The sequence below is a fragment of the Gymnoscopelus braueri genome (genome assembly GCF_963280865.1).
Source record: "Gymnoscopelus braueri genome assembly, chromosome: 3".
NCBI classification, from domain to species: Eukaryota; Metazoa; Chordata; class Actinopteri; order Myctophiformes; family Myctophidae; genus Gymnoscopelus; species Gymnoscopelus braueri.
In genome coordinates, this window is record NC_137612.1 from 31,741,687 (window position 1) to 31,769,320 (window position 27,634).

The following is a 27,634-nucleotide window of genomic DNA, read 5'->3' on the forward strand; positions in this document are numbered from 1 at the left end:
TATGTATTTTATTATTATTATTATTATTTTTGTTTGACAATCTTAGTTCTCAAAGTAAAATAATTATTTTGAACAATATTGTCTGGTTGCGTCGGCAACCAATAAGTAGCCAATCACAGTTCGATAGTCCATTCGGGCTATGGGGTCTAATAGGGCTCTGTCTCCATCTTGAACTACAGTAGTGGTCACATGACAACACTCTTTTTTTTGTTTGTTTTGTTTGAAGAACCACAAAGCCGAGAATAAGCTGTGTCTATGATTAATGAACGTATATGTATGCCTATTTATGAGACAGTTTTGTTTTTAGTATTATTGTTGTTCTTATTATTTAAAGATAAATAAAGCAGCATCAGGAAGTTGGTTTGAGGAAGTGGTCGTTGAGTGACAGCTGTGTGGAGGTGACACAGTGTTGCCATGTCCGCTTATTGTAAGCGACTTTGGGCTTGTTTTTCTGCAAAGTTGCTTGTAAATATTGATAGTTTGCGGGTTGCGGTTTTTTGGGGCTTGTTTACAAAGTGTAGTTGTTGCTTATTTGGGCTTTTTTCCTAATGTCGTTTAAACCAGTGGTTCTCAAACATTTTCATGTCAAAGACCCCCCAAATGTATATGTATTTATTTGTCTGTGGACCCCCCCCCCATCTGAAAACATTTTATACCAGGGTCGAGGGACCCACCCATACAAGATTTGTATTGTTAAAATGTCAAATTGTTTCAAGATTAAAAATAAATAAATAGCAGATCTACAAACTCACAACGAGCTTGTAGATCGACTATTTTTAAATAGCCAATATATATGTTTAAAGGGCAAAGGGCTCGCTTCTTTTGGCCTTGTTTTCATAGACTTGTTTTTTTTAAAATGTATTTATTAGATCCTCATCCCCATTAGCTTACTGTACAGGTACAGCAGCTCTTCCTGGGGTCTCAACAACAACAAGACCTGGTTGCTTGTTTCCCTCTCTCAAAACCTGGCAACGCTGAGGTGACAGCCCACACGGCACCACAGCAGCAGACAGAGCTAGAGAATCAAGATGGCAGGTAAATGGCACTTTAATAACACCCCTCTGCTCCACACACTTCCACACAGTGTTGTTTTGCAACAGCAGTTTGTGGCTATCTGTGTAAAAACGCTTACATGGAGACTCGTAGTTCACTGTCGTTTGTTTGTTTTGAAGCTAAACTGCTCAAAGCGAGCAAGTCGAGCTAAAAAGGGCTGGACAAGCTATGTTAGCTTAGCGTGGCTAGCGGGTGAGCTAACGCCAAGACCCTCGATTTTATACTTAAATATGACGTTTAGACATCTGCTACCCACGTAGGAGACTTTACATTACCACGGTGCGACATTACTGGCCTTGTTTGTTTGCATGCAGCCCGTGTAACGATGTCGAATTGTTGTTATAGCTACGCTTAGCCTTGTTGACCTGACGTTATGCTAACGTTAGCCACATTGCTAACGTCATATTGTGAGCCATGGCTTGAGCAACAAACCACCCTCTGCTGCTTCGAACCATAACAAAGGAAGACGTTGCTTCCAGGCAGCACATTGCAGATAAACATCCACTGCGCGTAGCAACAACATGTAAAACTAGCCTGCATGTCCCTTTAAAGATTTGCAATTAAATACAGTTTTGGTGTGGGCATTATAGCTCTGGTTTATACGATTGCATGGCAATAACATTCATTCCATCAGCGCTGCTTTACATGATGTACCAACTGTCTTGAATTCACCTGTTGTTGTGACTAAATTGGCTCGTGTAATCTGACTTGTGGAAAATGTAAACCAATTAATCCAGTTGTATGTCATCATACTCAAGTAAACGTTATTTTGTTATCTAGCTAGCTGATATTGATTAGCTTACAACTGTCCATTTGATAAACAACAACCTGGACTGTGACCTCCACCTTCCTTCTAAATTTAAATGTGTTAATGTCAGTCTGTGTGGGATGGGATTCCCTGGGATTCCAGGAAAACCCCTGGTGTTTCCCCATAATATCTCACAGCACGCAACTTTGTCTACATATCATGTGAATCTGCATGATGTCTCTGTGTTCTAGCGAGATTAATTGGGTTGAAAGATGATAAGATGGACTGTTGTGAGATCATGCCAGTAGAACTACTTTTATGATAAGGGGGAGTGCCATGCTGTGTAGAGGGGTATGTTTATGTAATGTTGATTACATGTTTGCCACAATGCTGTTCCCCTCTTATTGCCTTATTGTTTCAGGTCTGTCTTTATACTTTGAAGATGGTCATGATGATTTGGATGACTGTGAGTATTCTAATATCCTATAACTTCTAGAAATAACAAAACCAAACAGCCAATAAGGTTTTTATTAAATGGTGTTAATCATTTCAGATTCAACTTTATATTGTCACATCACAGGTTTACATGTATACAAAAATGGGTGAAATTATCTTACAAGCAGCCATCCTTTGTAATTTCAATTAAGGGATAAAGAATAGTATTAGAGAATGAAATGAACAAGGGAAAACAAGTCAAATTTGTTTAAACATTACTAATATAATACTTCAAATATATACATAAGGTGCAACGTTATTCGCAAGTCCTTCCTTTCCCCTGCACATGTGTATAGGCAGAATTATATTTCTGGGAATTCTTGTTCGCTCATTTGAAATCTAAAGCTGTCAGTAGCCTCCACTCCCCCACCCCAACATTATGTTAGGTGATTCCTTCAGGGTACACACCAAGCTATTATTAGCAGTAATAGGGATCCATGTTGCCTGCATCGATCATGGATGGTGTTAAAAACGTTCTAATTAAAGACATTATACATTCATGGATGAAACTTTAATCTGTACAATGAGACCCTAGCCTTTTAAATTATTTGCACATTTGGAGGGGAGGGGTGAACCATAATGTTACTCCTATATTTAGCACAGCTATGTACAGTCAGTATATCATTTTGTCTACTGCAGTTCCATAATCACATCCTAGTTTGAGTGATCTTACGTAAAAACAAAAAAATCACATGCTTGGATATTTTGTATTGGTACGTGTTCTGACATGCTTCGTCATGGTCTGCGTGCATTTGACATTGTGTCTCCTCTCTCTGGCCACAGTTGGTTTCGATGACTATGGATCAGAGTGCGATGGAATCCGCATCACAGCCTTCCTGGACGCAGGGCAGGACAACCTCACTCCTCTAGGGAGGCTAGAGAAGTATGCCTTCAGTGAGAACGTTTTCAATAGGTAAGCAGGAGGACACAGTTCTGTTGATTCTCAACAGAAGTCAAACCAATCATTTTACTCTAACACAAAATCCTCAGTGTTACTCTATCCATTTGTAACTCCAGGAGTGTTCAAATCTAATGAATCTTAAAGCAAAGCCAGAATATCAGATAATTGGATGTCCATGACTGGCACAGTGGTAATGGCATGTTCTGTCACCCACTCGGAACAATATGCTTTTTTATGACCATCCGCATTCCTGTTTATTTGCTAAGCACATACCTGGGTTAACGCCATAGAGCAGGAATGCAACAAGTCTTGATGCAGGGCATCCAACTCCTCTGTTTCAGGTCATGAACTTGTCAGATACCCACAACCTCAGTGTTTTTTCACACTGAGGACATGTTTTGTTTACTGTATGGTGTATGCATGCATTTTCTGATGTGATTCTTTCAGCTTTCTGCCCGGTGAAAGATGAAAGCGTGCCAGATACCCTCCGTGGTTTATAAAGACCTCAGGGTGTGCTTTTGGCTTAGTTCAAACGTAGTGCCTCTGTAAATATTTAACAGTGCTCTGTTGCCCCCACGCAAAGCCATTTTAGGTCTGCTTTCCCTGCTCAGTTTGCAGGGTTCAAACCCTGCTGTCATGACCAAGTACATGAAATAATGTACTTGGCAGCTCCAACAGGGCCCTGTTATGCAGCATGCACTTGTAGGCATTGGCAGGCAGGCAACTAACCTGGAGCTTGTGTTGCTTTCTAGGCAAATCGTGGCACGTGGTCTGCTTGATGTGCTTCGAGAGTTCAGTGACAATGAGAATGACTTTATCAGTGTGATGGAGACAGTTGCCAGAATGTCAGAAGATGGAGGTAGATGCTTCTTTTACTTCTTTTTGCCTGTCAATTGGTATCTTATGCTTCTACAGTATATGCTAAGAGTAGAATGGTAGAACCAGTTAATTTCTCGTTTAACAAAATATGACTTGACCATAACACTGTTGATCACACTAAAATTACACTTGTATGTGTTCAGAGCCCACAGTGCGAGCTGAACTCATGGAGCAGGTCCCCAACATTGCTATGTTCTTACATGAAAGTCGGCCTAACTTCCCAGCTGCTTTCTCAAGATACTTGGTTCCGATTGTGGTGCGGTATCTCACAGACCCAAATAATCAGGTGGGCACTGACAAAGTAAACTGGTTTAGTTGTTGTTAATATAATTAACAAAAATCGTTGTAACATGGCTCGTCTCTGTTTGATCTATAAAAAGTAGTTTTTGCATTTTGTTTTTTGCAGGTGCGAAAGACCAGCCAGGCAGCCTTACTTGTTCTACTGGAGCAAGGCCTCATCTCCAAGGCCGACATGGAGACCAAAGTCTGTCCTGTTCTACTGGACCTCACAGAACCCAGCAGTGATGACGACTACAAAATAGAAGCTGTTGCTGTAAGATAATCCTCTGATTTATCAAAATAAATAGAAGGTATTTAGGGGGGTATACATTACAATAAAAGTGTGCTATATGTATCAGTAGGTGCAGGTGTAGGTCAAGCAATTCTGTCTGAGTTTTTAGTTCAAAATATAAATAAACGGCCTCAAACAGTTAAATTATAAACGGAAAGCTCAGTTGGTTAAGTACAGCAGCAGAATCAATACAAGATCCATGGGATCACTGAAGCACTTCCTCTCTTGCGCTTTCCCAGGCACCTTGAATCCATCCTGTAATACACAGTGCCCTCTCTTCCCCCTTACAGATCATGTGTAAGCTGGTAACCATGCTGAACAAAGACACAGTGGAGCACCTGCTGCTGCCACGCTTCTGTGAACTGTGCAGTGATGCCAGGCTCTTCCAAGTCCGCAAGGTAACCAACAAATCTCCATGACTATATTCACCACCACCTCCTTACCGAACATTTTCTGTGGTCTTACCACTAACAAGCAAAAACTGTCACTAAAACTGACCACCTACAGCTTGTTGAGGAGTATTTATGATAAACAGCTTGCGGTGCTGTGTGTGTGCTTTGGATACATAACATGCACCAAATTGGAAACAGTACTTTTTAGAGTGCTTTTAAATGTAGTATTCAACGTGTATGGATTTTATGACGGTTTCCTGTCTCTCTACTCTCTCCTTACAACTTCACTGGTTCGATTCCAGCTGGAGATCTGTCTTGCATGCATTTTCCGTTCTCTGCCCTCAGCTTCCTGTCTACTTTTCCATCTAAATAAAGCAAAATCTGCCTAGAAATGTAAAAAAAAGTCAAGACGAATATTGAATCGTTAAATTGGGCTTAATGTGTATTCAGGGTGGTAGGGCTCAATGCAGAGTTCTGATCATCAGCATTATTTCAATTTCAGGCCAGCCTACATTATGCTTTTGTTTTCTGTTTGGAATGTTAATTCTCCAGTGTACATGGTGCCAGTTGGGTATTTAGGAGAAATACAAATTATCAAAACCCATGGGGATTTTCTTGAGAGCTTTTTCGGTAGTATTTACTTAGGCCATTCTGTGACCTCGGCTTATACCTCTGAAACAAGTGTTTCAGAGGTATAAGCGTGTGTCCAACATGGGACCCAAAGGATGAGGAAATTGTTAATTAGATTTGGTTTTGTTAGACCACAAATGTTAAGAATGTTATTTAGATAGCATGTTGTTTAGACAGATACTAGGTTTGATGTTTACCTGGTATCCTGAACTAGCAATTTATTTGCCTTTAACATTTCCCAACACCCTCTTTTATCCTGTCACAGGTCTGTGCAGCTAACTTTGGCGAGTTCTGTTCTATTGTTGGCCAGGATGCCACAGAGAAACTACTGGTAAGAGACTTTAAGACTCCTCTGTTGCTTAGCTTGCAAACTTCAAAAGCCATGTGTCTCTGTACATATCTGTGATTATGTAACACTAATCTTTCACAGCCGTTCAATAATTTCTCATGGCAAGTCATATAAGATAACAAACAGTAGGATAGCCTTATTGCTGTCATGAGACTTAGTTGTTTATTGCTTTCCATCAGTGAGCCACCCCTTCATCTGCACAGCACTTTTGTTTTTCAGATGCTGGATATTGCAGACAAGTTGTAATGTGCCCCATTTTATTTTTATGCAGATGTCAAAGTTCTTTGACCTGTGCTCAGACAGCCTGTGGGGCATCAGGAAAGCCTGTGCAGAGTGTTTCATGATAGTCTCCAATTCAACCTCCCCAGAGGTGCGACGCACTAAATTGTCCCCACTCTTCATCAGCCTCATTAGTGACCAGTCCCGTTGGGTAAGTACATAGTACATAGTACATAGTACCTAGTACACAGTAAACATAACCCTGAGAGATGAACAATTGTTAAATGTAAAATTAAGGCCTGAGGAGTGTGCTGTATATGGAGACTACACATTCTTCTGTAATCAGCGAAGATACTGGTGATCTTTGAGGTCATTGCATTGTTCATTATGGATTTATTGGCAGTTGGCAGTATGCTAATTTGTTTTTTTAAATGCACACCAAAGTGAAAAAGATATGTTTCATCTAGTTTCCTACGTCACTGTCAGAAATTGCTAAGAAATAAGCCATTTATCCATCTTCTCTTCTATCTAGGTGCGCCAAGCTGCCTTCCAATCCCTGGGACGTTTCATCTCCACCTTTGCCAACCCCTCCAGCACAGGCCTTCTCTTCAGGGACGATGGAACTTTATTGGAAGTCCCTAGGTGTACCTCAGACAGGTAGGAACCACCTTGTTTCATGCACCCTTTGGCAGTGGCACTAATAGTAGGATGTTGATGTTTAGAAGCAAATCTGATTGGGTGTGCTTCATCTGACGACATACAGAGTTTAGGTCAGTCGGGATCCCTTGATGCCCAAGCAGCCGCCTGGGTGTCATTGTATGTGCTTTCATTAGGAGTGCATGATGCTCTGAAATCTCTGTTGCTAAAACGCCACGTTGCAAAATAGTGATGTTCAGCGACAAACCGAAGTCATAGAATATTTTCACATTTTTAGCCTAGATTTGTAAAGCTCCTACCCCGTTATAGTTATTTTCTCGGTGCCCCAAAATGTTAAGCAGGGCTGCGCTCAAATACAGATGGAAAAACTATTTTCCATCAGTATTTTTAGACACAAATTACGTTACAATTTGCCCTGGATGTCATTACAGTGACTCCTCCCTCAACTCCCTAAACTGCTCTGAAATCAGCGGGTGCCACACAGAGAGAACCATCACGCACACGCCTCCCAACCAGGACGGCCGTGCCACACCCTCCCCGGAGCACTTGTCGATGGTTGACAATGAGGATATCCACTCCTTTGACGACACCCCTGCACAAACACCCGCAGTGAAGCATGGAGGCCACCTTAACACCACACGCAGCAACAACAACAATAACAACATCCCCATGGTCTTAGAGAGCAATAGGAACCATAACGAAATGGAGCAGGCGGACGAGAACTTTAACTCTTTCCACTATTGGAGGCCTCCTTTACCAGACATCAGCGGGGAGCTGGAAATGCTAAATAGGCAAACGTCAGAAAAGGAGGATAAGAACGATGAAGATGAGGAGGAGAAAGAGGAAGAATGTCCTACCTCAAAGTCCAGCTCTGGTAAAGCCACCACTGACCAGATCCAGAAGGTTTTAGACTGCCTGCAGCCACATATGGATGACCCTGACGTGCAAGGTGAGACAGACTTTCAATATAATTACCTCTACAGTATATATTTGTTGTAGGACGAGTGGCCTGATTTATACTTTGTGTCGCACACCTAAAATAGACCATCTAAGATCTTGTAGATCTTATATTTTAGACTCACGACACTGGCGCACCGCACAACTAAGAATAGATCAGGTCTAATGCACCATTAGCTGCAACAAAACTGTCTTTTGTTCAAGCTGTGCTGTAAAGTTTACTCCAGTGATGTCACTGGAATAATAAAAACATGAATGTGAAAACTACAACAACACTAACTTTCTGTTTTGTTATTTTAGACTATAATAATAAAGAAAAAAAGCAATAACTAGACTTCTAGACCTCGGATAACTAGACCTCGGAGCACAAGTCTCCGCCAGGTCAGGTAGGTTATTATGGCCTCCTGGTGGCGCTATAAAAGGCCAATGTGAAAAGGGTGCCATTTATTCTTAGGCCTTTCACGGCAATCGGACTCTGCATTCATGATTTTAGGAATTTTGTTCCAAAAATGTGGTTTGCTAAATTAGACCTGCTGGTGGCGCTATAACAGGTCAATGTGAAAAGGTTCTTGCTGCTTTCATGATTTGAGGCATTTTGTTCCAAACAAACCAATCCTGCAAACTTTGGAAGCCAATAGAGACTGTGTACCGATTCGCGTCTTTTTTTGGACAAAATCTGTAGGAGTAATATCAATTTTTTTTTGTTGCAAAAGTCGGCCTCATGGTGGCGCTATGACAGGCTGATCTGAAAAATGTGGGGCAGAGGTTCTGCTGTGGCATCCAGGGAGAGTGTGTGCGCAGTTTCACAGCGACCGGGCCAACAGTGGCGGAGATTAGCTGGTCACAGACAGACAGACGGACGGACGGACGGACAGGGGGCAAAACATACACTCTCGCCATGCCTTTCGGCCTGGCGGAGACAATAATCAGGTTGATGTAATAGTTCCCATAGACTAGATGGGTGTGCCAGGCAAATGTCTGCCTTTGAAATGCATTATGGCAGGGGTTCTCAAACGTTTTTACGCCACAACCCCATTTTATGAGGCAAGATTTTGGCCACACCATGCTTTATTTATAGAGCAATTTCAAAGTGGAATTAAAGAATATCTTAAAATAAAATCATACATTGTTGGCCTTTTTATGCATGAATATTTATTAGACAATGAAGTTAAAGCAGTGATTCCTGTAGGCATATTAATGAAATTAAATTAATGAATAATATACTTGTTCCTCACGTGAGCTAGTTTTCTTGGCCCAGCTTGTTGAAGCATAAGAACCCCCAGAGTTTTTTGCTCAAATATTTTTTTCGAGAGCAAGCCGGTCGGTCACGGCCGGTCAGCTGCAGGCTGCTGGTTGGGTTGTCTGTGACCAGGACCTCCCCGCACGGCAATGTCACGTCATGATCCGTATTGAACGCAGTTTGTTGACTAAAATACAGATTCAGGGGCTTATTTTCCTTGCTGGCACACACAACAGATAGAATTTACACAGGGACCCCTCCAGGGCCAATTTACCGGTGTTAATTTAACTCTGAGAGGGCACAAATGGAACCAAATGGACCTGTAAGCGTCCATTTGTTTCCATGCATTTTACCCTCTCGGAGTAACAAACGCACCCAAAACAGCTCTTTTAAGTGCCACCTGAACATAATTCCTACTTAATAACTGGGTTATGTAGTTTACGAGCAGTACAATCAGTTCTTGTATCATGCCTCTACAAGGGCGTCCTCTTCACGTTTGTCGTTTCTTGCCAATGCGTGACCCCAACGGCACCTGCCTGCGCCCCATAGTTTGAGAACCGCTGCATTATGGGAATACCAGAAAGGTATTTTCTCTGTGTAATCATCAATATTCATTTGAAATGCACTGTGTAATAATGTTCCTTGTTTAAAGAGCTGAATAGGTAAGAAATTAAAACCAGCCAACCAGCCAAATGCTGTTAACATTTTGGCTATGACTGATAAGGTTTCTCACCAGTTCTGTTGTAGCACTCGTTCAATCAACAGTCAGCAGTCATGACTAGGGATGTCAAAAGCGGATAGTTTTGGAAATGGTTAGCCGACATGATTAATCGGTTAATGTGAACGGCGGGGTCCGATGTGTATCTCTGACTTCTTGTGACCAGCCTTTGACATCATTTGTCTGACGTGTGGGTTCCAGCACAATCGAAGCCCCTTGACATCATCCATTATTGAATTTAAAGTTTAAATATGGTTACATTTTAAAAATCACACCCAGTGTGAAGTGGGCGGTGTGGTCATCACAGTGGTCATCATAGTGATGGAAGCTCACTTCAAAAAAGAAATACATTTATTGTATAACATGATGAAATAACATGATGAAACCCAGTGTGAAGTGGGTGGTGTGGTCATCACAGTGGTCATCATAGTGATGGAAGCTCACTTCCAAAAATAAATTATTTTTGGAAGTCCATAATCTTATTTATAGGTTATTAATGTCATCATGTGTCTCGCTAGCCAATCACAGTGCTGAATAGAGTCAGCCAATCACAGTACAGCTAGGGGTCTACTAATGAGCCAATCACAATGCAGGAAACTAATACTAATGAGGTGTCCCAACCCCACTTATAAAGTGTTAACATGTTAATGTGAAAAACATTAGTGAAGGCACTTCTGTGGCCTACTGCCATTGTGAACAAGAAATATGGTGCTGATTTGTCCACTGGTATGCTAGATAGCTTCAGACAGACACACAGACACCATTAAATATACATTAATGGTGTAGCCGAAGGCTGAAATACATTTATGATGACCCACATAACTTGAAATGAAAAAAATGCATCTACACATGAACGTTATATCAGAATGGTAGACATTTATTTAAGCTCCTCTAATAATAATAATTGCGTTGTAATCTGCACAGCTCAAATGTAATGGAGGCAACCTACACAGATCGACTCGACCCGGGCTTGTTGGCTAGTTATGTCCGAGAAGCAGAATCGTGTTTTTATTTGCGTCCCATCTGTGCATAATGGATTGCTTGGACGTATGTGTTCTTGTATTTTAAGCGATTTAGCATGTTGCTTGTGCTGCTTGTATTCTAGCATCATGCAACTTAGTCATCATCATTCTCTGTGAAATGGTCCCAAACCATTTCCTTTTCCTTTGCTCTCTCTCTCTGATGTAGACCTCCTTGTGCGGAAATGCACCTTATGTAGCACATGTATTTATTTTGCAAATAAACCAATAAGCATATTCAGAATTATGTTTTAATACATGGCTGTGAATTAGAATTTCAAATAAAATGTTTTGTTTGTGTGTTCACCTCCAGCTCAAGTCCAGGTTTTGTCAGCAGCACTTAAGGCAGCCCAGCTAGATAGTCCGACTGATGCCAGCCCCACTGAACCTGAGCCACCCAGCCAACAAGAGAGCCAGATTGATAGCCAATCGGCGGAGAGCGACTCCTCCGAGGTCCAATCGCAGACTGACACGAGTCCCACAGAAGAGGAAGAGCCGGCAGAGCCTGTCCCGGCGTTGGAGACCTGCCCCGTCCAGGAGCAGGGGGAGAGGGAAACCCAGACAGAGACCCAGGAGGGCCAGGAAGAATCACCTCCAGACTCACCTGTTCTAGTACGAGACGACTCGGACCACAGCAGCGCGGTGAGTCGGTGGTTCATTTACCACATTCTGAGCTCTTAGTGTAGGCCTGGGTGTAATCAAAAGAATAAAGCTAGAGCCTCTCTGACCGATTTAAGAGGAGTGTAATCAAAAGGATAAACCTAGAGATAATGATTCCTTGCTCACTTGCTGAGCAGCATGTGAAGGCCGGTTCAGACTACACTGATTCAGCAAGATTTTGCCATCTCCAATTTAATTCCTGCCTCGGACCCAATTATGAACGTCGGGAACGACGAACATGCGTTTTTTCCTCTTGTAGTGTGACATGTAAGAAAATGGTCTCTTTGGTCTGCAACGCCACGTCATCGAAGATGTTTAATTTGTTTTAAATGGTGTTGGAAAGTAATTAGAGTAAAGTAATGGAAAAAGTTATATCATAAAAGAAAATCCAGTAATGAGTAATATAACTAAGTAACTACTGTAACATTTTGAGTAATTATTTTACAGTTACTTTTCCCCAAAAGTAATTAGTTACAATTTTCTCGTGCCTTGGTGAAACTGTGGGTCGAGCGTGTTACATGTGTTTCACCCTTTTTGCCAGACCCAGGGGGTCGGCCTACAGGAGGCTTTGTCTGTCTGTCGGTCGGTCTCCCTCTTTTCCTCTGCACACACGTCATGCGAAGTCCGGCCATTCAGATTTCAACCACTAGGGGTCTGGCAGTGCTCCGAGGAGCACCTTTTCTAGTTACCCTTGTGCTCACTTTAAAAACATTCAAAACATAGGCTTAATTCAGTGGTGGTTGTGTTGTCTTCTTTCCTGGCTCACTCCTGTCTGTGTTGGGTAACTACAGTGTAGGTACAGAGCGCAACAATAAACAAATAATTATGATTCTCTGATATGCGTTATGATCGACAATATTACAATATTTCTTGACTGGCTCGCACAACGTTGTGGAAGCTGGCAAGCGATGATTGATCAGCGTCATACTTCCAGTTCTTGGCCAGTCTCCTGACCAAGAATTTATTGCACTATAATCGCATAATCTGACATGGTGAACATTGTGAAAGACAAAAATGTCGTGCTGTCTGATCCTGGCTTTAAAGGTGTGTTTACATCTTCCTCAGGAGTCTGAACTGATTGAGAGCGTGGAGGAAGAGGGGAAGGACGATTCTCTCCCCTGCCTAGCGTCTGAGGAGAAACCCAAGATCCAGGTTGGTGTTGCAAGTCCTGTTCTGTCCTCAAGGAAATGTTCAGCTAATCCCTACTGTCACTGTTTGGAGCGGTATAGGAATGGATTATTCATCACCTTCTCACCTAGCAACAGAAATATACAGGCTCAGAGGGCAAAACTCTCAAAATGGAAATGAAATGAGTTGGTGAAAAAAGTATTTTCTGTTGGAATGATTTGACATTTACTAGTTTGTTAACACATTCACCGCCAAAGTTTTGTCATAATAAAATCACCCACTGCCAGGGTTTTTAATCATTTTTTTATAGAAACAATGTGAATTATTTGTCCGTTTATTTTTTAACATTGAAGTGAATGGATTTTTTAATTTTTTTATTATTAATTCGTTAGGGTTAGGGTTATAAATGTATACTCAAAAATTAGAGAAACTTTTTAGGAATTCAAAAACAGAATTCAAAAAAAAATTTAAAGGGGAGAATTCTCCCCTTTTGGCGGTAAAGACCATTGACTGAAAAGGGGAGAATTCTCCCTTTGGCGGTGAGTGTGTTAATACCTTGCCATTAAATTACAATGTAACCCCCCTCCCCCTTCATTTCTCCACTCCTTTCCCTCTTCTTTCTTAGCACTCTAATTTTCTTGTTGGTTGACTAGGGGTCATGGCGACTATCCCGACCTTGCACTTTGTAAGTCTCTCTGGATGAGAGCGTCGACTAAATGCCTTAATTGTACATTTCTCCCTGAGTGTTGTACATTCCTTTGCCTCTCTTTTTACCCTCATCTCACTGCACTGTTTCATAACATCCATGTATCTACCCTCCCCTTACATCCTCTCCTTTTTTTCTCTCTGTGTCTGCAGAATGTCATCCCACAGCAGCTGTTGGATCAGTACCTGTCTATGACAGACCCGGCACGCGCCCAGACTGTAGACACAGAGATAGCCAAACACTGTGCTTTCAGCCTTCCCGGGGTGGCCCTCACTTTGGGCCGGCAGAACTGGCACTGCCTCAAGGATACGTATGAGACCCTGGCTACCGATGTGCAGGTAAGCAGGGAGATTGTGATGTGGAGTTTCATTCTATTTCAAATATTTTTTATTGTGAAGCACAGGGTTATATTATACATTTGTTCATACATATGGATTGCTTCCTTTTTTAATTTTTTTAAGAAAAACCAACACACATATACACAAAATAGAGTAACATGAAAAGAATACACTCAAACTTAAAGATGGCATATCCACTGTTGCTGGAGCTAATGGAAAATTCAATTTGTTTGTAGCTATTTTGAGCACTTTGTAGGATTAATGGGGCTTTGACTGACATTTTAACCCTACTAAGAGGTTCGGGCCGCTATGCAGCTCTCATATCTAGAGTTCAGGCGGCCCTCACACCTACGTCGCACCGCCGATCCGACTGATATGCTCCTATATGGAGATCAATGTATCTGTCAGCCCTTGTCCCTTTTATGCCCATTTATGGAGATCCTTGATGCCATCAGTATATGCCCATATATGGGCATGCCCCCTTTTGTGCCCATATATGGAGCTGATTTGTTTGCGCCTGATGCCATAACGACACATTGAGTTAAGACAACACACTCCATATTTGGGTGTAGCTGTATTGGGAACGCCTTATATGGTTATGGCTGAGTCATCGTGACATGAGCGTGACGACGTGGTCCGCCCGCCCGCTGGTCCTCCCTTAACACATTCCATGCCAGAGTTTAATCTCATAATGTACTCACCAGTGCCAGCGTTTTATTGTTGTTTTTTTGTTTTTTTCATGTCGCCACAGACCTCGCTAAATAAGTTAAAAGTGCGCGTTCATTTGGTTCTAAACACACAGCGGATCTGTGAGAAACGGCCAGCGAAAACAGTTTCCAAATGCGAGCCGCCATCTTGAAGATACAGCCGATCAACGTTAAACAGTGATCAGCGAGGAGAAAAACAACAACCGAGAAAATCGAGTTTTAAACAGGATCCCAGACAGGAAGCGGATACGATCGAAAAAAACGGAACCCGAATAATTCTGTTTCCGACCGGAAAACGGAAATGGATAAAAAAAATTCGGAAAGTGCACCTGGGGCAATTTCAATGGGAATCGGCGGTTCGCGTAGATCTACGCGACTGGCACGCTGCGGCTTTAAATAGGTTCGCGTAGATCTACGCGACTGGCATGCAATGTGTTAAGCCAATTTTAATATTGGATAAATTATGTAAAGAAAGGAGGACATAATTGGGTTTAGGTTTTAATTCATTTTACTTTGAGAACTTGGATCAAACAAAGGTATGCAAAGAATAATAGCCCAGAATACACACACACACACACACTCGCGTATCTATTCTAATAATGACAGTTGTTTCCTTTTTGTGTTTTATTTTTTTATTCTGAAAACGCTGCTTATTTCAACTACTTCACTCTCAATCCACTCTCAGTGGAAGGTTCGTCGTACGCTGGCCTTCTCCATCCATGAGCTGGCGGTGATCCTGGGTGATCAGCTGACGGCAGCCGACCTGGTGCCCATCTTCAATGGCTTCCTCAAAGACCTGGACGAGGTCCGCATCGGTGTTCTCAAACACCTCTACGACTTCCTCAAGGTTGGCCTCTATATTGATCATGGATTAGAAATAATGGTGGTTATGTTTAATTATAGTTGACATGAGGTCCTAAAGATCTAAACACAAACCACATAAGCCACCATCTAACTATGTATTTTAAATTTTTGAATAATATACTGTAACTCAATGCTAATGTTTCTCGAGTAGAGTATATGTTTGATAAATTGTCATGGTGTCTTTGGGAACAGTACATGCCAAAAACAATAGATAAACAATTATCATTCCAATACCAAAGCTTAATCATATACCTCTGTGTGTTGCAGCTGCTCCATGCAGATAAGCGGAGGGAGTATCTGTACCAGCTACAAGAGTTCATGGTAACAGACAACAGCCGCAACTGGAGGTTCAGATACGAGCTTGCAGAGTAAGTTTCCTTGACAAGGACTTAAAATAATTATCAGAACATGTTTACAGAGTAAGTCTCCTTTATGAGGACTTAAAATTATGATCAGAACATGGAACTCATTCAGAACACGGAACTCATTCAAAGTGTAATTCTATAAGTCATTAACGCTGTATTGCCAAGTATGACATTCATACATTGGAACTGTTGTTACTTGGCACTTGTAACAGGATTAACAGTATACTGCATAACACGTTTAAGACATAAGACTAAAGTTAGGGGTGTGCGATATTGAAAAATATACTATCACGATATTTTTCAAGAAATATCACGATAGATGATATATATCACCATACATTTTTTATGTTTGTTTTTAGGATTATTATTATTTTATGATTATTAATAACATATATGATGATTAATTATATTATATGATTATAACATTTGTATAAGATATGATCATGGGGCACGTATAATCATTATATTATATAATATAATGAATTATCTTATTCATTAATGTGTTCACAGACAGACAGGCTACATATAGATAGATATATGGATATAATATTCGTTTTATGCTGCTGATAGATAGATAAATAGATGTAGATATAATATTAGTTTGTTATGCTGCTGATAGATAGATAGATATAATATTAGTTTTTATGCTGCTGATAGATAGATAATCTATTCCTTTTTATCCAGCTGTTGCATCATGTGACATTCAGTGTAGGCTGCTTGATGGTGAGTTAGTAGTATAACAGACTGCTTCAGACAGAACATCTGACAGTCAGTGGTGGAATGTAACTATAAGTACATGTACTTAAGTACAAATTTGAGGAATTTTCACTTTACTGGATTATCTTAAATTTTCAGTACTTTTAATTCTACTCCACTACATCTCAGGGGCAAATATTGTTCTTTTACTCCACTGCAATTTAGTTACTTTGTAGATTTGTATTATTACAAAACACGCATTAACCACTTTATCCCTATGTACTTCGGCTATTTGAAAATAGCCGATCTACAAGCTCACAACGCGTCGCTTTGCGACCCGTTGTGAGCTTGTGAGTATTTCTGCATTGCAGTACTGATACTTTTACTTAAGTACTTTTTCCACCACTGCTGACAGTAGCCTATTACACCTACCTACCTAGTAACAGTAGACTAGCAGGTCACACAATGGATCATTGATATGCATATGCATCCAGTCAGGTCGGTCATTCCTATGTTAATTCATGGTGTTGATAAGCTTTTGTAAGCGAGGTACGAATTGTTGTTTTTAATCGATACGCGAGGTCCGTCGATCCATGTGCGTGCGTGCACTCTTTATGCGGGGACACCTTCGCTGTTTCACCTGCGTTTGGTCAAAAGTTATATCGAGTGACGTTCGAACATTGCAAACTTTGCAATTAACTTTAGTTTGCACCGTGTCGGTTTTGGAATATCCAAATGAGCCTGACTCTCCGTCCATTACTGCTGTTGTGCAGACTGACAAGAGCGACGATCCCCTCGCTGCCAAGAAGAAAGGGGGTGGGGACTTTGGGAGCCTGTGTGATGAACACAACAGATCTTCAAGCAATCAATGCGGTCCGGACGTGCGGTCAAGACGCGTTGTTAGCTTGTAGATCTGCTATTTTTATGATATCTCTAAAAAAGCATATCGTGGAGACATAGTATCGTCGCGACGATATCTATCACCATATCGCCCACCCCTAACTAAAGTAGAAATTATCCAGAGCTGACAAAAACAAACAAAAAAGGCTTGTCGATGGTACTTGTGGTTCACTTGCCCATGCGCCAGATCTGTTTGCTCTGCATTCTATGCAATGTTGTTTTATTTTTTTATAAAAAGACATTTTCACTGTAGAATTATTTTTCAATCTTAAATGTTAGTATACAGTTTTTGCTTCTTTATGTTTTCATTCAATATTAAATCCGGCACACGCGCCAAATGATTTAAAAGTGAAGTTTCCTGAAGCTCTCTCTGTCCCCTTCAGGCAGCTAATCCTGATCATCGAGCTGTACAGTCACTACGATGTCTACGACTACCTCAGGCAGATAGCACTCACTCTCTGCTCAGACAAAGTCTCAGAAGTCAGGTGGATCTCCTACAAACTGGTGAGTCAGTTGTGATGCATTCTAATGTTGTGCGGAACATCTAAAACGTGGTTGGGAAAACCTTTGGTGGTGTATGCCATGATAGTTGTAGAACATGCGAAAAAGCATGGCTAATCAATATTGCTGGACCATGTCATGATCGTTAGTGAGCAATAGATACTTTAAATCGAGGGATATGCATTCTGACCTAAATCAGATGAAAGAAATCTGCTATTCTGGCTAAGATTCTTCGAAGAATCAATCATTAAAATGAAACGGTATTGTCCCAATAGATGCACATCAGAATAATCCTTCATGATGTCGATTGGCTCAGCTGGCCGACATATCAAAATATACTCTCAGGTCATGGTGATATAATATTCAGTGGTAAGTAGCATCCATGGGTATGTGGTTAGATCCAGCTTTGGGACAGTTGATAAAGCTTTTGTGGAGATCTCGTTCAGTCCCCTCATAGAGCTTTTCAATTCGAGTGGTAACTGTTTTACAGGACTATGTTTTCAGGTTCCACAAATGCCATGAGTGCACATAATCCCTCTCCTTTCCACAAAACTAAGTGGCAGCATTTAGCATGTAATACAATGCACCATACTATCGTTTTATCCACCACTCTCTTGCCATCGCCCTCATAATTCGACGAGTGAAGTCCACATAGACGTTGATGTAGACACTCGTGTTGAACTTTGTATTCTCTGAAGATTGCCTTAATTGAGGGGACAACACTAAACCATACACTACCACTAGATCAGTGGTTCTCTAAGTGGGGTCCGGGGACCCCCAGGAGTCCTTGAGGAGGTTCCAGGGGGTCCACAGCTTTCCCACTTGAACCCTATATACATTGTCTATTTTCAACAAATGTCAATACAAAATATTTTGAACATTTTAACAACCCAAATCTTGTATGGGGGTCTCTGGCACAAAATCTTTTCAGCTGTCCATTGCCAAATACATATTAATTCGGGGGTCCTTGACATGAAAATGTTTGAGAACCACTCCCCTAGATGATGCAGTTTTGTCTTCAAAAGTTTCAAGGTGAAGTTTTGGACATAAATTACATTCATTTCTAACTAAGATTCCCAATTCCTTGCAAATTCTACCTGATTAGTTCCTGTTCTACATCCCCTGGCATAAGTTCCAAAGAGAGTCTAAAAATCATCCCATCTTGGCCGCATATTACATGTCTGTGGAGCCCAGTTTGTTTTTCCTTTCTCTTTTTGTCTTGATCGAAGTTCATTGTTGTTTCCTGTGTTTGTTGTGATCAGGTGGTGGAAATCCTCCAAAAGCTGTACGCTTGCGGAGCTCATGACCTCGGTCTGAACTTCATCAACGAGCTCATTGTAAGGTTCTGCCACTGTCCCAAGTGGGTTGGGAGGCAAGCCTTTGCCTTCATCTGCCAGGTCAGTGGAGTTATCAGGTTACCTACAACTATATGGAGAAGAACTGATTTCCCTGTGTCTTTCTGCCCGTTTTGAGTTTTTTTGTTATTTGAGTTGAGTTTATCTACTTGCTTGCATGTTTATCTCAAATGTGTATTTTTAAATGCAGTGTTGTTTGAAAATATAATGTGGCACACACATCTGTTGAATACTTGACATTTAACAAAAGCGGTGCTTTGGTACATGCCCTGAAATTCATCAGGGTGATAGGTTTTTGGTTGTTGTTCCCCAGTACCATGTGAATACATGCATCTAGATATGACCTGTAGTAGTATAAAAGCCAAATGTAAACATGACTTAACCGTTTGTTTTATGGTCTTCTACTTCCCCTCAGGCTATAGTGGAGGAGGACTGTATGCCCATGGACCAGTTTGCCCAACATCTCTTGCCCAGCTTGCTCAGCCTCTCCTCTGACCCTGTGGCCAACGTCCGTGTACTGGTGGCCAAGGCACTACGACAGAGCATCATGGAGAAAGGTACAGAGGACAGTTGAAATTTACCAACACACACCCTGTGCTGCTTCCTTTCCTTTCTCTCACACACCAATTCAGTAAAAAAAAAGAAAGGAAGAAAAACAGAATTACTATGGCAGTCCAGGCTCATTAGTATTTTTCTCACTTGGTACAAAAGAGACGGTAGGAAAACTGAGAGGGAGATGAAGGGCATCCCTTGTCCAACAGGGGCACCAGTGGGTCTTGGACTGAGTCGCATCTTATTTGACCAACAGTACCAGGGTTAGGTACCACTGCACGTGTCGGCCTGTGAGCTTTGTTTGTGGGTGTCCTACTGTCCTTGTTTTAAATGGTGACTGTGTTGTGTTTGCAGCGTACTTCAAGGAACCGGGCTGTGCCTATTCAGACGAGCTGGAGGAGACGGTGATGACTCTGCAGGCTGACAAGGACCGCGATGTGCGTTTCTTTGCCACCTTGGACCCCAACAAAGCCCTGATGGACACAGCCCTGATGGACACTGCTCCTTTAATTTAGCCCCAGCTCCCGACTCCCACCGTACCACCCACCTGCCTGTCTACTTGTCTGTCTGACTGTCTACCTGTCTGACTGAGCCACAGTCAGCTAACTGCCATCACCAGTACCTGACCGGACCACACACCACGCACTTACAGGACAGACCTGTACCGCGGCACTGATGACCACTTGGCAAAGCCACACACAAACATGAGCCGTTATCATGACACACAACCAGATACTGGGAGTGCTGCAAAATGCGACATTACATCCACGCACATCGCAACCCAAAAGGCATACTTGTGGCGAGAAACAAGCATCCCATGTCTTTGGCCACCGATTGAGTTTTCCCAGATGATAATGAGCAGGACTCAGCAGTTAGCTGGACCCCCCACTGTGGTAGCAACATATACTTCCAGCTGGACTCCGAACTACCAAGCCCCCGCCTCAAGACTGACTCTTGGCTTTGTCTAATTGCGGACTTGTAAAACTGAGCGAAGTGTCGCTCACCAAAGCTAACTAAGAGCTTCTGATATAAAATAGATTTTTTTTCCCTGGGCGATTTTTCTTACTGCTTCTTTTTGTGGATTTCTTAACGAACAAAGCAGATGAGGCCTGTCTGACTCTGACATGTGCACACTAACTCAGGGCGACTGATCTGAACCCAAGCAGCATTAGCTTAAATAATTGCAGCAGCAGTCACCGCCATGGCAATGGTGGGTGACTCAATCCCAGGTGAAACCTCCTGCAGTCTGACCAGCCACACCACCGAGTAGCTCTGCTGGTGTCCCTCACCTCAAACGCCTCATGTTTTCCTCAGGCTTCTGAGATGTCCTCTGGGTTAATGAGTCTCTTTTTTCTCTCTCACTCTTTCTTTGCTGTCTTTCACTGTTTTGTCTTCATCGGCCACTGAAACCACTACTACTACACAGGAAAATGGACACGAGACTCCCGTCATTCAGTGGACCTCTTGAATTTAAATCCATATCATGACAATTCTCTAAAGAACAGTTTATTGCTTCCCTCTGTGTATTAATGTGTTTACCAATAATGTGACACAGCATGTCTCCCCCAAGTGGCAGGAGACCAATGAAAATACCTCTATATGGACATGACTCTGGCCAGTGTGTCATATATAGAGGGGACGTCCAGGTTTTAACAGTTTCAACAGGCTTTGAATGTCCTTGATTGGTGATTCTAGAGGTGAGGTCTCTCTGGTGTGGATGAATTGGAGAAGAGAGACATTTAAAAAAGGGCTTATGATGAAATGGCACAGGGTGATGATGTAAACCTCAATGGGTGACGTGAAACCTTGGAAAGAGGAGGATTGCAAGCACACTGTTGGAATATGCATGTTCCCTCACATTAAAACCCCATCTATTTCCTTCTCTCTTAAGCCTGATTTACTTAGTTGCACACTGATGTTGCGTGCCGAAAATGGCAGATCTACACACTTGCATTGTGAAGCGCTGAGCTTGTAGATCAGTTATTTTCGGCATGCAACACTGCGTGCAACGAACTATAAATCTAGCCTTACCCTCTTGTGTATAGTCTGTTCCACTTTTTCTTTTTAAGTTGACTACCTGATTATGTGGCCACGGTAGCTTTTCATTGGCTCTGACTGACCATGGTTGTACAGTAGGAAAAGGAATTGGGTTGTCGGTTAGCTCCATGGTCAAAGAGTTAAAGCGACTGAAAGACAACCGACCGTATTATTTCACCTGTAGTGGCGAAATGCATTAAGTATGAGGTTTCTCAAAATTTGCAACTCTTTGAACATTGTACAGCTTAAAAAAAAACCTGTGGAACCAGTATGTTTATGGAACCAAGGCCAGTGTAGTAGGGTGTTTTTTTTTTTAATCTAACATGATACGTGTGAATATTATGGGAGCAGTCACCAAGTCACTTTTGTAGTCTTTTTTTTTTTGGAACTTTTTTCCCTGTGTATAAATGGTAACTTTTTTTTAATCATAGACAGGACTTGAGAACTTAAGCTGATTTGTGGTGTGCTGTGCATCTCAAGTCTTTCTTCTTTCAAAAGGAGAGCTCACTGTGGTAATGCAGTGTCTACTCATCTCATCTGTCTGCAATTTGTGCCCATCTGTTTTTTTTATGTGGTAGAACTGTTAATATATGCATTTTATGAAATTTATTTTTCTTTTCAATTATGCACCATTGTTCAAAGATTTTATATCCTAACTTTGCAAAATTTACGACCTTTGTAATATTCAATGGTTTCTTTTAAGATTACATTTTATGTAATGTTATTTTTAGTATTCTGTAATTAAACTGATAATGAAAATTAGATCATGTGTAAAGGTTTACATTTTGTTTTGCAGTGTTGCATTTTCTCAGTAATCCAGCTTTGAATCAAGGACAAAGATATATAGCCTACTCATCCCACTGCTTAGTAAAAAAGCTGCACAATTGCTCAATGAGAAATATTGCACATATAATGACAGTTAAATACAGTGATTAGCCAGACAGCTGGATACACATCTTATGTATCAATATGACTGATGTAGTAATATAACTTTTCTAGTATCAATGGCTTACTTAAAATTCAAGTAGCATTTTAAAGTTAAATTTTTTGTTTTCACCACAAAATATTCCAGTGATTAATCTCAGATTTCCAGCTTTCTTTCAGTGATTCTCCACTTTTATTTGTAAAATCTTTGATAACAGTAGATATTAACAATATCATGTTACACTCCATTGCTAGAGGGGTGTCACTAAAATTGGTATAGTATTTTATATATATATTTTTTTTCATCGTTGATTAATCACCTTTACAACGAGGTATAACTCTTAAAGATCGTGCAATCGTGGAATGAGTAACGCAGCCAAACGTGTGGGTAGCGCCTCCAAAAACATGGTAACATTGGTATCGCTCTTGTTTAGAGCTACCTGCCAGCACACACCTGCTGAGAGGTGTGTGACTGGCACCTTAGCATGGGTCTTGCAACTTTGTTGAGTGTGTGTGTGTGCTCCAAGCAGCAATACTGCCCCCATGGAAAGATGCCACGTTTGTCCCTTCAGGATAAGCAACAGGGCAAGTGGAAGCTGATGTTACGTTACGCAAATTACACATTATTTGGTGTCAGCCCTGGTACCATTTGCTGGCAGGTGTGTGTCTGTCTGGCACCTGAGCATGGGTCCTGCAACTTTGACATCTGTCTTTGGTACCGTTGTGCAAATCTTGCCTGTAAATCTCTGGAAGAAAAATGGTTCCTCAGTGAAGCAAGGTTGAGGAAGTCTTCTTTATAATAATGCTGCCACTCTGCGTAACGGAACACCAGCTTCCTATTGCAATGTTTGCACGACAAACATGCCATCTTTCCATGGGGGCAGTGTTGTGATTGAAGCATACTCAAACAAAGTTGCAAGACCCATACTCAGGTGGCAGTCACGACTGCCACCTGAGTGACTGGCAGGTCACTCAAAACAAGAGTGATTATCAACAGAAGCAGATTTTGGCACATTTATTGGGGGCGCTATCTACACATTTAGCTGTGTTGCTCAGTCCACGATCCTTACAAGCTGTACCTTGTAAAGGTAACTAATCAACGATAAAAAATATATAAAATACAATACCAATTGGTATTATTAAAGGGGAGAAATAATACGTTTCCAAACTTTTTGTGGGCAGTATATAAAATAGGCTTTACTTCCGTTTGAATAGCAATAGCCTTCGGTCCCATGTGGTGTTGCCAAAGCTCTGCATGAGCTCCATGCCACAGTGCCTCTCTAAATGTGTGCGGGCGTGTTCCGCCATGTCCCCGCGGATCTTCAGTGTCTTGAAGTGGTCAAATTGTGAGCGGCCCAACTTCCTGAGCCGCCGGGCCGCAGAGCGGTAGCACTTCCAGGGCTGGGCCTCCAGAAGGAGATGCTCACTGATGGAAGCAAGGCGAGACAACAACTCCAGCAGGGCTTCATCACCGTGGTTCAGGTGGACCCACATGGTGACAGCCAGGCACAGGCACACGTGGAAGCGGGAGCATCCATGCTGTTCAGCATAGCACAGTAGATGACTCTGGCTGTTGTCCTTGGTGATATCCAGGTGGATGAAGGAGATGATCTGAGGCAGCGGATTGGTTTGTTGAGCCCGTTGAATGAGCTTCTCATCTAAATCGAAGCCCAAGATGTGAAGAAGACTGCCCTCTGCTTTTTTCTCTCCTCCTTCAGACGAGGCCTTCTGCAGATGTTCGTATAAAGCCACACTCAGTTCCTGTTATACAATGGAGAGAATAGAGTAAAGTAAGAAACATAAAAAGAAAATAATAGTCCTTCTGGTACTTTTTAAATTAAGGCACGGGCAAACACGGACGCATTTCGGTGTCAAGCCTTCCTCAGCGTGTGTTAGACTAACTGCTCGTTTTTGTTTCTACTTTGAAAATAGAGTAAAGCAGAGGCGTCATTTCATTAAAACTAGAGGGAGGCAAAAAAGTGACCACTTAAGTCTGATTTCCTGTATTTTGAGTTTAAATGTGAAAGCTAGTGGGTGGCAATTGCCATCCTGGAAGCCCAAATGACACCCCTTGAGTAAAGCTCAATTCACCGTGCAAAATAGTGAAAACCACTGACCATGATACTGACCATGACTAACCGTGATACTGGCATGACACTGACATGATACTGACCGTGGTACTGATCGTGGTACTGACATGATATTGACCGTGGTACTGACATTATACTACTGACATGATACTGACCATGGTACTGCCATAATACTACTGACCGTGATACTGACCATGACTAACCGTGATACAGGCATGACACTGACATGATACTGACCATGATACTAACTATGATACTGACGACCATGATACTGACCATGGTACTGCCATAATACTACTGACCATGACTAACCGTGATACTGGCATGACACTGACATGATACTGACCAGAGTTTAAAAAGGAAAAAGAAAAAATCAGTTCAAATATGAACTGATCATCTGATTTGATTTGATCTGTACAGCCCAATAATAACAGGCCACCTTGGGAGTTACATTATACATACCCCTGAATTACATCCCACGTCGAGGATCAGTGTGGGCTGATGGCTGGCGTTGTCGTAGCCCAGATCCTGAAGAAGTGTCGTGGGAATAAGATTCAGACGGTTCTCGGGTGGATTAAACGTGTAATAGTTGATGAAGTTGCCATAAGGTGCAGCACCTGGATCATTTATTTCATCATCAAGTTCTAAACGGTCCAATCTTTTAATTAATCTATCTTCTAGTTCTTCTTGACATGAATCCTCTGTTCCACATGATGCTGCCATCGCCGTGTGCGTCATCAAAATAATTCCGTGTAGGAACAAACGATCTCAGGTTGTGTCCTGTCTATAAAAGACCAAATAATCGACTGGTTGTTTAGATCTGATCCAAGACCCTGTGATGGTATCCAAGCCCATAACTCTATGATCCAAGCAGGAATTAACCCGATATGCCCCTGGCAGTAGAGTGAGAAGGAGAAACAGTTGGGGGTAATCCCTGGGACCTGATCCAACTCTGAGATCCCCCTTGCCTCATTGGCTACGGTGCGTGTGTCATCCTGGTGATGTCAATACATATATATCCATATATGGAGTCCCAATATGCCCAAGGATGGATGCCGTGATGTCGGACTTAGATACGTCAGTTAGCTCCATATATGGAGTACCAAGCATTCAGTGACGTGGTCGGACCTCTATGGGTCGGACCTAGTATCGCGTAATGGCGACCTATCCAACGAACCTGTATGATGTGAAAGCCTCATAGAGTTAAGGAAAGCCTTTTCTACACTGTCCTTTTACTGCTATGATGAGTGGTTGGAAAAGTACTCAAATGTTTTACTCAAGTAAAAGTATCAATGTAGAAATGCTCTATTACAAGTAAAAGTTCAATATTTACTTGAGTAAATGTACAAAGGTATCAAAATGTACTTAAAGTACTAAAAGTAGAAAGTAGGCAGAATGTCCTGTTTCACAAGTTATCATAATGTCTAAAATGTATAATGTGACACATTGTGTGCTTGTAGATCTGCTATTTTCAAATAGCCACAGTTTAAATAGGGCTGAAGTGGTTAATGTATGTTTTATAATAATTAATAAAAATCTTCAGAGTAACTAGTAAAGTTTTCAATGAATTGTAGTGGAGTAAAAGTACTATATTTTCCTCTGAGATGTAGTGGAGTAGAAGTATAACTATTGGAAATTGTAAATATACAAACTGAAGAAAGTAAAAATACCTCAAAATAGTGAGTATTAAATGTACTTCGTTACTTTCCAACACTGGCTATGACGAACCATGATTGAATATGTATGTGTATTGTGTAGTACCCCTGCTTTGTCACAAGATGGGGCACTTTCCTAATATTCCTCTTATCTGAAATGATATGTCTGAAATTAAAGGTACTAATGCGTACTGTATGCATTCAAAAGCACGTTGAAAAATAGCATAGTGGATTAGTCATAGATATATCTATGGGATTAGTAGCCTGGGATCAATACCATTTTCGGGTTTCTGATCCGGTCTGGACGGAAATAACGTTACGTCATCAGGTGGCCGGAACCCATGACCGGAACCTCTGGTGCCGTGCACCTACAAAATGATTCCCCTAGTTTAAAATTTGGTTAGTTTGGTATAATCGTTTCGTTTCTTTTGGTATAATAATCGTTTGGTATGTTCATCTTTTATTCTAACTCGTAACGGGACTAGTGAGACTAAACTAACTGATTCTCATTATGGGGGGAACGAAAACAATGTGACGCCAACCGGAACCCACCACCGGAACATGATTTGTTCCTTTTTTTCTAAACCGGGATCACACGGCTCAGTTTTAGAACGAATACCTACCAGGCTTTTCCTCCGCGGTGGTAACTGGAAAGCCTGGTGACGTGAGGTTACTGGATTAGCATATAGCATGTAGCATGTGATTAATGACGCAACCACTAATTATTTAACAACGTTGCCTGCGTGTGAACAAAACTGTAACCTCGTGTGCATCTTCAAAATATGTCCGGGTAGAAACGGGCTGTAGTGCGTAACAGTCTGTAAGGAAACGCGCTGCAGTGAATTGTCCTCTGTAGCTTTCCGTAGTACACCAAACGACTGGTTAGCTAATAATTCACATTGCAGCGTTTGACATTGGGGGTGAATTAAATAATCAGCGATTATCAACCTAAACAAAACAAAAACAAAGGTAAGCAAATGGAAGCAAAAGCATCCGAATATAAAGGGATGTCTTTATTTTCTTGAGGTTGATAAATGTGCACATAATACCCTTTCTGTTGTTGCAGGTAGCGTGTTGTCATCTAGCTAACCTGACAGTGGAAGAGGGCTACACTTTGAGCCTGGAAACGACCTAACATCGACTTTTACCACAGTGTAAGTTACAGTTTTTTAATTAGTTATGACATTTGCCTCACTATAGCACTGCGAACAGCCATTAGGTGTAAATAAGGTTCCTTTAGTTTGGACATAATCATTGGTGTAAAGTAACTAAAAACATTTACTCAAGTATTTAAGTATAATTGAGATTTTTTTTTACTGTACTGGATT

At 41.5% G+C, this 27,634-nt stretch overlaps 2 protein-coding genes across 4 annotated transcripts; one reads left to right on the plus strand and one right to left on the minus strand.

The window, feature by feature from the left end:
- Window positions 1-996: 996 nt before the first annotated feature.
- On the plus strand, window positions 997-22,399 carry ppp4r1l (protein phosphatase 4, regulatory subunit 1-like; the record flags this gene model as incomplete). Of its 3 annotated transcripts, none has more annotated exons than XM_080423966.1 (20): window positions 997-1,035; window positions 2,244-2,267; window positions 3,080-3,209; window positions 3,950-4,056; window positions 4,220-4,362; window positions 4,483-4,629; window positions 4,938-5,045; window positions 5,935-6,000; window positions 6,290-6,448; window positions 6,770-6,894; window positions 7,326-7,843; window positions 11,142-11,470; window positions 12,554-12,640; window positions 13,475-13,660; window positions 15,053-15,214; window positions 15,499-15,599; window positions 17,576-17,696; window positions 18,956-19,090; window positions 19,464-19,605; window positions 19,955-22,399. In XM_080423966.1, the coding sequence occupies 20 exons, from the start codon at window positions 1,029-1,031 to the stop codon at window positions 20,113-20,115; spliced, it is 2,958 nt and encodes a 985-aa protein (XP_080280092.1). In that variant the 3' UTR covers window positions 20,116-22,399. The 3 variants fall into 3 exon arrangements, with proteins under 3 accessions (XP_080280092.1, XP_080280091.1, XP_080280090.1); XM_080423965.1 differs by having other exon boundaries at window positions 999-1,035; window positions 2,223-2,267; XM_080423964.1 differs by lacking the exon at window positions 997-1,035 and having other exon boundaries at window positions 2,177-2,267.
- A 418-nt stretch (window positions 22,400-22,817) lies between these two features.
- On the minus strand, window positions 22,818-25,374 carry bcdin3d (BCDIN3 domain containing; the record flags this gene model as incomplete). The annotated part of the gene is made up of 2 exons (XM_080423508.1): window positions 22,818-24,322; window positions 25,114-25,374. The coding sequence occupies 2 exons, from the start codon at window positions 25,372-25,374 to the stop codon at window positions 23,759-23,761; spliced, it is 825 nt and encodes a 274-aa protein (XP_080279634.1). The 3' UTR covers window positions 22,818-23,758.
- Window positions 25,375-27,634: the final 2,260 nt, after the last annotated feature.